Here is an 11,614-nt window from a genome sequence, read left to right as displayed (position 1 = left end):
AATGAAACTTGCAAATCTGCAGCCCAACACCTTAGCCACTAAGCTAAAGCTAAACCCACCCCCACTGTTTACAGGTTATCCCAGCAGCTAATGATTAGCCTGCATACAGAAGGTAATCATTTGTAGTCTGTGCTGGTAGTCTGACTGCAATTAAGTCTCTTGTGGGATTTCTGCATTGCACAGCAGTCAAACAGGAGTTAATGGTTATGTCTACCTGCTGAGGTCCTTCTGCAAGTACCTGGTGTTTTTATAAGAGTGCTGCATTTGAAGATGAAGGTTTAGCAGAATTGTAAGTGGTTTTATGTAAAGGAAATACATTTAAATAGAAAAGAATATTCTATGCACACTTTTCTCAGTAAAAAATATGTACATTCATACGTACATACAGTTCCAGTCAAAAGCTTAGACACATTGAATGGGAAAATGTGTCCAAACTTGACTGGTACTGGACGTGATGTGAACCACGTGATACTTTGCCACCCTGTGTTTGCTTGTGTGTGTGTGAATGTGTATCTGTATGTGTATCTCTGTGTGCGTGTGTATATGTGTGTGTGTGTGTGTGTGTGTGTGTACAGTACCAGTCAAAAGCTTGGACACATGGGAAAATGTGTCCAAACTTTTGACTGGTACTGTACATACATACATACATACATACATACATACATACATACATACATACATACATACATACATACATACATACATACCAAACATACATACATACATACACATACACAAAAACAAAAAAATAGATTCACTGACAAAAACCAGAGCTGTACAAACATCACGGCTGACAGACCACATAGCTAACAAGCAGTGCTAGGTTTCCTCCATGACAGAAGAAGCCCCCAGAGTCCTATCAGTGACAAGCTGCTAAGAGGCTTTTCGCCCTCGGCACAAAGAGCTGTCTGTTAGCCCAACCTGGGGAGCATGGGTGGGGGGGGCATCCCTGGAGTCAACTGGGACAGGTGGCTATCCTCACAGGGAGTGTATGTGGGGGCTGGGAGGGTGACTGCCAGGGTAATCAGAGACCGACCAGAGACAAAGACATGGTGTTGGTGAGCGGTGTGGCTTTCAAACCTCTCTACCAAGAGCTAGCGTGGCTGTTTAAAGTGTGGTTTCAGATGGCATTGATGCTGTATGGCTTCTGTTAGTAGATCATTGTGGTGGTTGATAAATATGAAGGAGGCTTTGAATATGGGGGGAGGAAAGAAAGGTGATGAGGTGTTGATAGTTTCCATGAAATCTGCCTTCTCAAGAAAAAGATGAATGTCAGATTGATACTTATAAAGGGTTCAATTTACTTCTCATCTGTTTATAGCTTCAGTTATTAATAAGGCTTTCATATAGGAGCCCAGGCTTAAAAACATCTTAAAAGTAACTAGAAAATGGTTCTTGGGGTAACAAATGAACATATTGTGAAACTCATAGCAAAATCCATCTTGTGAAGCTTCTAGAACGTCACTAACTTAATCTTGCTGAAAGTATTCTTTCTAAGTGGACACTTCATATCCCCTTAAACATAATTGATTTGAAGGAAGATACTTTAAATGATGTCAAGGAAGCGTGGCCAGTGTTGCCTGCTAATCTTTCCAGATATTACAGGTCCCTTACCCTCTGAGATCTTTAAGGTCCTCTTACACTGTCTCTGAACTTAAGAAGGGCTCTTGAGGAAGAGAGGGAAAACTGTGTTGGATTATTTTTTTCCCCCCACTGTCAGCATCCGTCAGTATTGTCCGGCATTAGGGGGAGATTTCGTTTCGGTCTAGCATCAGATTTGCAGAGTGAATCCCCATTTCTGGCGCTTTCCGCTAGTCCTGGGCCAAGGGGATGGACAAGCACAGCTTTGTGTGTATCACGGTGTCAAATCATCAAGCCTGTGCCGCTGAAACCCACATCCCTGGTTCACCAGGTACAGTATTAACAACTGGAGGACTTTGAAAGAGAACAATCTAGAGGGACAGGACATTATCACATAGAAGCAGGACAACTGCTCAAGGGGTCTTCTAAAAAGATTACAAAATAAATCTAATGTGCTAGCCAATAACAACTATATCAAAGAACCCCATAGGGTTTGAGTGACATGATGATATTGTACTCGAGTCTGAGAGGGGTCAATGTGACAAGGCTGTCTGCCTTGACAAAACCCTGTACTGTACAAGGGACTGAGGTTCCTGAGATTCTGGGAAAAGACAATGATTGGTGGGGTGGGGGTGGGGGGCATGGTGTCTGGGTTTCACTGGTTCCCATGGGGATCACATCTCCGCTAGACACTGTCAAAACGTTCCCAGGCAGGAAGACCATTTATGAGGAAGTGCAGACAGGCTGTTTAGGCATTGAAGAAATGGGGCTCCCATTAGAGCAACATGGAGTCTTGAGGACTCATGAATGTATTAATGAAGAGGAAGATTGAGCTTGGGAGTGAAGAAGCAATGAGGAGAAGCGATTAAAACAAGACAAAGTGAAAGAATTCTTAGATGAGAATCCTATTATACTGTAGGATGGGAAGTGAGATTCCTAGCGAGCCTATTTCAGTAATGACTTACAGAACCCTATTCACAACACAATGCATACAGTATGGGACTGTGACAGTTGACTAATTAAAGTGTAAGGTTACAAAATGGAATTTTAATGACCTTCCTAGGACAAATACATATTTCAATGGCTTTAGAAAGACTCAAAAAAATGAAAAAGCCTATTGGTAAATACGTGAAACTCAGAAGAACAAAAACAGGAAGTATTTTGTTTCATATCTGTCTTGTTCTTTCCTTTATGACTTGCAAATGTGCATTTTTGTATCTAAATATGGTGTGACAAACAACAGCTCCCTTTTCCATTCATATCCAGACATGCCTTCACTGACAAGGTAACAGTACACAACTCTAGAAATATTTGTTTTTCCCAAACGACCCAGAGTTTATTCTAACTCCATTGACCCACTCTTTAATGTATGTTTGATGCACTATCAGTTATCAAGATATCTTTGTCTAAATCATCATAGTCACCCTCAACCTGACAGATCAAGTGCAATTAACGTGGGTATTTTTCTTTTACCAGTTCCCTCCTGACCAAGAAATGTGCTTGGTCTTTAGAGCAAAGAGAAACAGCATCACACGCAAACATGGTCCTCAAGTCTGGTTTTATACAGAGACAGTACATGTACAGACATTGCATTACTGAACACTACACTTTATTTTGTATTTTCTTTTACACATACCGTACTCCAAACCTCCTCTCGGCCGTCAAAGAGCAGAGATCTGAAACGCTGAAAGGGTCAGCTCTCTCAACAGAAGTGTCTTTGATTCCTAATATAGCCACGGAAAGGGTTCCTGGTCTGGGCAGGGTGGGAAATCAAAGATCAAATGAAAATGGGGAGTTTGGGGGTGCGGGAGAGGGGTGGGGGGATGGAGGTTTGTTCTGTCTGACAGTTGAAGCTTCCTGGCTGACATTGCCATGTGTTTCATCTCCCCCTGCTCACAGACTCGATCCTCAGAGAGCACAGACGAGAGGAGAGAACCCTGGCCCAGACTTGCTTCAGACGGGGGCGGACACGGAGGGTGTCAGAGGGTGACCTGACAGACATAGTGACGGAAGCCAGGGTAAGGAACGAGCGTGGAAAAACGGAAAGAAGAAGGTGGTTTTTGCAGTGATGGTGAGCTTGTGATAAAGCCCTGGTCTAGACCTTTCCTAGTTAGTGAGACATGCCTCAGCACTTAAGCAACCCTGGACCCATGTATTGGATTGGAAGAGGCCACAGGTACTGTACATATGCTGGTTGGTGAAACTAAGAGTCAGTTTGATCCAAAAGCAGGGGGTCACACCCTTGAGACTGGGTGTTACAGTCTGACTAATAAGCCAATCCTTAGTTTCATGCAAACATGCCCTTCGTGGAACACCAAAATGGTTTCATCTAAACTAGATATGTTGACACTACCACCATGTCATGCACTGGTTCTACCAGTTAGTAAGTAACAAATGATTTCATGCATGATTAGAGGTATTTGGCACATTGTAAATACACGTACACACTCTTACACAAACAGGTTAATGGAAGTATAAGGATAAGTTACCTACAAATATATCAAAACTCATTAGAAACCATAATGTCCCCTCCCTACTGTACATTAAAGTACCATACAGAGAATAAACCAATCCACACTTAAAACAAAAAGCACTCATTCCTGTGGGGAAATGAGCCAAGGCAACACTGGCTAATACTGCTTATTCCCACTTCACACACCACTCAACTGTGCCCCATTATGAAGTGACTTTCACTAATCTTTGTAAATATCACAGAGGCTAATAGACCATAGAATATCCCATGGGTCTGTTTGTGGTACTCAAGCTAAAATGACCCACTCTAAAATATGCTTGTGTGTTTATTGTAATAAAACAAACCACTCCCAGAAAGAAAATGACTGTAGCAGCAATGTGCCATGACAAACTAGAGGGATGTTCTCATGGGAGACCTCTGTGTACTCGGCCGTTCCATAGTTAGTCCCACGATAGTATTGATAAAAGCTGACCAATGCCATTCTTGCACATTTCAGACAAGGACTTTCAGCCAAGGTTCCCCTTCTTAAATGTTTGCGCTCTGCAGAAGTAGCAGCTTACACAATGTCCTTCCTTCCTTGGTCTGTCTGGTCCCCAAAACTTATCAAAACTCGATTGTCTACGGTTTGGAACACTTCCAACATTGAAAATTCCTTCCATGACTGTAAGACATAATTTACAGTTTTCTCGTTATGTAATATGATGAATCTAAATGGTTAAAGAATATACAGTCTGACTGAAATTGAACGGCACATGACGTATGTGGCAGTGCAGAAAATCACATGAGAAATGCGACATCAGGAGTGCGGTTAACCTTCACATCAAGTAAGTATTTTTCCAAGGCAAAATGAGATATTCATGGTAAGGGACATGCTTTATTAAGTTTTCCACAGCTTCATAAATCTCCCAACATGCACTTCTCTATGTCTGGGAATGTTAAAGAGCTGACACAGTGGATCCAATTCACTACAAATGTCATGGTTTCGAAGAATCTCTCAAACCGAGAGCTTTAAAATGACTTGACAATGCTAATGGTGCAAATATGCAGCCCAACTACATATAGTCCTATCAAGCTAACTAGCCTACTGTTTCTCAGAACTGGCAAGTGAAAAACACCACTTACGGAACATAAATTGAGCAATAAAATACACAGGAAACGATGATATAACTACTTCTAACATTACACAACCCAAACTATACCAACATAAATCTAATTATGTTCATCCAAAGAGGCCTCTCTTTACTGAATGGGTTTTGTTGATTCCCAATCTTGGTCCAGTAACCCATATCCTGTGTCCTGTGTTTGTCCAGTCTTTCCCTTGCTGACAGTTTTTCAGCGACTAGAGGGTATTGGTTTCCACAAACCTTGTGGCGCAGGCCCAACTACTGAGTCTAATTTGCTAATGGATCCCCACTGGAAGCCGCTCTCTCCGACGTTTGGCGTCGGACGTATGTGCTCCGGAGGGAAGTAATTGGGGCTAAGCTACTTGGATGAATAAATCATTGTTTTGCACTCGTGATCTGGGAGAGCTTCAGGGATTGCCAGTCGCCCTCTCCTTTTTTGTCTCGCTCATATCTTCCAACTTTCGATGCAGACCTTCAAAGGGAGATATCGCTGTTGATTACTTTCACAAAGTCACTGGAACTTATCCTGTCAAACTCATCTTTGTGCTCTGTTAAACTGCAGGGATGGTAATCTGTTGTGAAGGTGAATGAGGAAATGACTGGGACAATATCTAATGAAGGCAAGGTAAAGCCTGTCATTCAACCGCTAGAATGTGCAATAGTTAGAATGCGCTCAGGGCATGCATGATTCGGCACGTGCTTGAACCCAGTACCATGCAGTTTGAACTTGCTTAGACTTTGCTATCTCATTAGACCTAGTCCACCCAATCAGAGAGCCAAGGTAAGGTCTTTCATACTGTTCAGTTGTTCAGAGGTCAATGTAGATGATTTTCACAGTTTAAACTGCAAGCCCAAATCCTGTTTTTCACAGAGGCAACCAACGCCATTCTTAGTTGAGTCACCATTGAGGAGAGACTCATGGATATATTCAAACAGTGAAAGGCAGAACACAAGCCTCAGTTCCAAAGAGATTGGGCATGTAAAAAGTAAGCCTTTAATCATAGCAACGGAAAATATATCTATCTGTCTGTGTGATGGCAGTGTACCATACACCTTCTCAGCAATTGTCACTCATACAACACCAACTTGTTAAACCTGTACATTTTCTTGTTTTGCCCTGGGGGGACTTTGGTTAAACAAGCAATTGCATGTGGGTAAAAGGGGTGTTCATTTGATCCGGTCAACCCAAGGTCATGTTGTCATTCAAAAGGGTATCTGGTTTAGAGCTTTTGGTTTTGTTTAGCCTGACGGACAGCTTAAATGTGCCAAAGGCTCCAACGAAAGGAGATAAGGATACATTAAGAAAATCAAAAGCTGCTTTGCGCTTTTAGTGAGGTGAAACGCTTAGTTATTAAGTGCAATATGGTGAGAGACCAGTAATTAAAATACAGTAACAAATGTATTTATTTTGAACTAAACTACAATGCTTCACATCACACACAAGATTTCTTGTTGTAAAATTACAATACTGAATATTGAACAGATTGTATTTTAACAACAATTGTTGAAACATTGTATTTCAACAACTGGAACCTTAGAACTCTCAGTGTTTATGTCAGTTGGCTGGTCTAACTTCCAATTACCATTGTCACAATGTAAAGTCAAGTCTGGGAATTCAATCATCCTTTTCAACATAGCAACAAGCCAGCAAGATGAATTCAAACTGTAATAAAAATACACTACATGGTTGGCATTCCTTCTTCTTTTGCCCGGTTTCTCATAACATTGATTTATTCAATCTCAGCCCTAAACTTAATGACGAATACTGAGGGGTTTTGGAATAGTAATATGATGCCTTGTCTATGAGAGGTCTGGCCATTTCACTCTTGAGTATTCTGCCAAATGTTTTTTTTCCCCTAATAGTTTAAGGAGCTTGAGGGGAGAATGGACTTTCGTTTCCTGAATTTGGCAGATCTAATCACCCTCTTTGCTGTGAATTTTATCAAAGATGTGACACCGAGAGGACTTGAAAAGTTACAACTAATCTGAATAAGTGTCATATGACAGTGTCTGGAATAATTAAAACTGCACACGTGAGAAAGTGGAAAATCTCTGTATTTCTTTTACATTTTTCAAACAACTAACAATAAATTACAAATGTCAAAAGTAGGCAACGTGAAAGAACAACACACACAGGTCAAGCAAATCAACAAATTTGTACATCTTCGTACGGAAATGAATGTCTTTCGTACATAAAATCTTGTTGTACCAGCTCAATATGACCAACATATACAGCAATCCAATTAGTGTTTGTAAATTACAGCAAGCCAATTAGTGTTTATAAATTAAAGGGTTTTGAATTTTAAGCTCAAACTCACCAATCAAATAACTTAACATGTTGTATTGGAACTCTTCTTTGGAACTGCCTTAATAATATTCACAATGAATCTCTTATGGTGAAAGCAAAGTAACATTAAATGATCATTTATGATCTGGGAATGGCAATCATGTATGCCATCTGTCGAAGAATAAGTGCACACAAGACACGTTATATATTCAGTGATGTGAAGGTTTTGGCAAATTGCACGTGGATACTGCTACCAGATTAAGACATCGGACGGTTTTTGTCAATCGATGTTAGCACTACTCAGCATGAAACCACTAATGCTGCAAAAGCTTCTAATTCCTTATTTACTCAATTACTTAGACCAACTCAAGATGAAAAGTCTTAACAGTCTGTTTTCACATGAACTGAAGTGTTCCTGTGGTTTAAAATGAAATGGTTACAAAAAGACAGAAGACACTGTCCTTGGTTGAACATTTACAGAAAAAACAACGGAATTTAGGATACAATAAAATATTTCCTGTATTGGTTTGATGAGGTCAGAGGCCAAAGATTGGATAGCATTTCAATATCTATGTGTTGGTTAGAAATGCGGTTTTGACACACGAAACGGCATGCGACATTCCAAGGACGTTTTTTGTTCTTCCACAGCCACTTGAACTGCAACAATATTTAAGAATATTTTTGCAGAAGTTGGTGCAAGTGTAACCGAGTTGAATTGGTTGAAACTCTCTTCCATATCAATCCTAGCTTTACGGTGGCGTAGCTGGTTAAAGCAGTGTTTATAAAGGTGGTAGTCACGTTTGCGAGTCAGAGGACTTGAGTTTGAACCCCAGTACAGGCAAGACCGGGAGCAAGCGACAGGACGAGAGATGCAAGAACCTGTCTCATAACAAAACAAAACCTTAAATGTCAACATCCGTAATGTCTACTGTCAACTCTGACAACACCCCCACTATTCCACTAGTTAGCCCCAAATCATCCAAAGCAGTAGTATTCGTCCGATTCAACTCTAAGTCTCATTGGTGGCTTGCTGAATGTACCCTCCTCAAAAACAGCTTTATCTGAAAAGCTGTCGAGGTCCGTCGGTGAAGGGTGGTCTGGGATGTCCTCTCCCAGTGTGTCCAGGTAGCTACCCACAGAAATGCCATCCAGACCATCGCTGTTCCCGTCGTGCAGACTGGTGAAGCTGCCGCGGGGCGAAGTGCCATCCTGGCTGTCCGATAGGCTGTACAAGCTGCCATTCAAGCTGCTCTCCCGGCTGGTCACGCCTCCTTTTTCCTCCATCACCCAGCGGATGGACTCGATGCCTTCGTTGATAGACATGAGCTGCTGCAGCAGCTTCCCGTCGATGGCCCGCAGATTGGCCTGTGTTGGCAAGAGAAAATACGTTTTAGGAACATTGAAAGAGACAAGAGCAACAAAGCCACCATCCATTTGACAACATGAATAATGCTAAGTTGTCTGTACACAGCATAAAGAAACCATACCAACAAATGTATTTCACTTGTTGTATGGACGTGTTTTGTCTGATTGTATACTGGCACTGGGACAGAAACACATGTATCATCAGGCGACAGGAAATAATCAATAATTTCCATGTAGTGACAGAACGGGCCCATTGCTGAACACTCAATGGGATGCCTACATAATGCAGTAATTGATTTAGTCCCCCGCACCACATCTACGGTGAGGGAAGGGTGAGGGGTCAAATTCCCCCGGGCTAGTGACGAAGAGCCATTGACACACAGTGGCGAGTCACTGTTGCATGGGAGCCAGTCAGAAAGCATTAAGCCACATGGTGGGTGACAAGGCTGATACAGGACAATGTTCCGGACAGCTGGCTTAATAAAACAGAGCCCTTCTTGAGAGTTGTGAGCTGTGACAGGGCCCGCTCAGCTAATAATGTGGCCCGTGTTTGCTTTGTGGGCTACAGCCTCGCTTCATGTGCCCACACACACACGTCAAGCCTGGGCTGGATGGAATTTTACTCCATAAACAGTCTGGGGTATCACAGGACAAATCTGGCTGACGTTATTAGACTTGCATGACTTTGAGTTGAGCCAACTCTTTTGGTGTTGTTATATTCAGTTATAACATCTGGATTCAAGTTGAAATTTGAACCCCATTCATTGCAAGTCGATGAGCATAATTACACATAATGTTCTTACTGGGGTAATGTGTTCATTAGTGACATTACGCGCTCGGTTCAACACGTCCGTGATTAGTCTAGACTTTTTAATCAGTTCTGATACAGCTGTCAATGCGCCGTGCAAATGAACAACTGGTGTGTTTGTTGTGAGAGTAACTCAGCAGAGGGCACTTGAGAAAGACGGCCTGATTGGATTAAAGATTCAGCTATGAGTGTAAAGAAGGGACAGAATAGAAGGCTGTCCTTATTCTAGGGCAACATGGATCCTGCTGAATTTGCCCAAAATGTATTGTATTCTATATTATCACTGTTCACTGTACTATCCCGGATTAGCCATCCAAAACTACAATTGGGGGACTTCTAAGCCAGTTTTGCTGACTACACAACCTGGGGATCCACACAAAATAAGGATCAACACCATCTCTTGGTAGCAGCCTGTCTTTCACGCGAGGTCAGAGGGCAGGCACAAGGTTAGACAGGTATCCTTACTGGGTCAGTTGGTCCACCAGGCCATGACACACAACCCCACTACCCAACAAAAATTGGTCAACCCCACATGGCCATCTGTTGCTGGATCTTAATAAGCCTACTGACCTTAAGCCTGGAAGGGGGGGTGCTTAGATCCTAGACAATGGTAAGCCATGACAAGTGTCATGATGAGCCATGTAATAACATGTTATGAACAAGCCTTATTAAAGAAACAACACTTGGGATTAGCTTTCCTTAGTTTGGCTCTGTTGAATCCGAATTGAGAGTGACGTAAGAACAGCCTGCACTTCGCCTTGCTCTGATGTAGATATTTGGTGTGAATGGCTTCTTTCAGCAGGAAGCTTTCACAACTGGATATCACCAGTTTTGGGTAATTACACTTGAATGGTAGTAATGCAGTCATTGATTGCTGGGCGTCAATAACCTTCCATGTTGAAAAGATAATTAGTTTAGCCTAATGCCATCAGTTATTTATCTATCTAAAACAATAATTAAGTCCGAGTATTAAGTTCAATGCAACTCTGTTTAAATTGGGCTGAGTCACTGTTCTAGGGCAAATGTTTGTATATTTTTCAAAGGTGTGGTTTACAAAACTACAGTGTAGACGATCCTATGAAACTAACGAAGTTATTTGAAACGGTTGCGGGCATCAATTCTGTATAGCCTATATATATTCGCTGTAGTATCCACTTACCATTTCCTGTTTCAAAAATAACATCTTGCTTTCCAGTCTTTTCAAGTCAGCAGAATTTTCTCGTGTTTTTGAATTTACAGTGGCTGGTTTTTCTTCTTGTTTGTCTTGATGTTTTCCCAAAATTGACCGAAGACTGTCAGGCACTTTACGACCTAACTTTGTCTCAATATCCTTAAAATCGGGTAAGACGTTCTCTTCGTCCATGATAGAGGTAGACTATAGCTCACTTCTACTTGAAATGTTTTCAGTCGAGCTGTATGAAAAACGGCGAGTAATTATGGGTTTGCCCTTGCACAGAACTCCACTGAGTGCTCAAACTTTTGAACTCACTTGTACTGCTGGTTTGAAAACGGCTATCCAACAAGGCAAAGCTGGACTTTAATCAGACAAGCCAAGTCCTAGACCTGTTGTAAAATATACAGTGCAATCAAAAATGTAAGTGCTGCAAGCCCAATTCAGTCACAATTTCGAAGTCTTCCCACTCCGCCTCTATCAGTCATGTCCATTGAAGCTGCTAACAGTTGAGCAGTCGGGTTGATAACGTGGTCTGAGACAGGCGCGGAACAGAGGTCTCTGTAACATGACACCAGAACAGGTGTGACACAGCCACGCCTGTTTGCCTACTGTCACAGAAGCAGCTAGGAGGATTGTCCATCTTTGCTTATGAATTGCATTAATGCGCAAAAGTTGTGCCTGTGGGGCCTCATGTTGATAAAACCGTGTTTTTTCTTTCAACTTGATAGCCTATTATTATTAACAATGGCGTTTCAGGTTTCATGTTGCTTAAAACATACTTCCAGTAGCCTACGCTTCTACA

At 41.8% G+C, this 11,614-nt stretch overlaps 1 protein-coding gene across 1 annotated transcript; it reads right to left on the bottom strand.

The window, feature by feature from the left end:
• Positions 1–7,216: 7,216 nt before the first annotated feature.
• On the bottom strand, positions 7,217–11,378 carry LOC124487182 (leucine rich adaptor protein 1-like). The gene is made up of 2 exons (XM_047049318.1): positions 10,798–11,378; positions 7,217–8,830 (listed from the first exon to the last, which is right to left on the bottom strand). The coding sequence occupies exons 1-2, from the start codon at positions 10,999–11,001 to the stop codon at positions 8,441–8,443; spliced, it is 594 nt and encodes a 197-aa protein (XP_046905274.1). The 5' UTR covers positions 11,002–11,378; the 3' UTR covers positions 7,217–8,440.
• Between the last annotated feature and the right edge of the window lie 236 nt (positions 11,379–11,614).

This window comes from Hypomesus transpacificus, chromosome 25, assembly GCF_021917145.1.
Source record: "Hypomesus transpacificus isolate Combined female chromosome 25, fHypTra1, whole genome shotgun sequence".
Classification (NCBI taxonomy): Eukaryota; Metazoa; Chordata; class Actinopteri; order Osmeriformes; family Osmeridae; genus Hypomesus; species Hypomesus transpacificus.
This window is presented reverse-complemented; position numbering and strand designations above follow the sequence as displayed.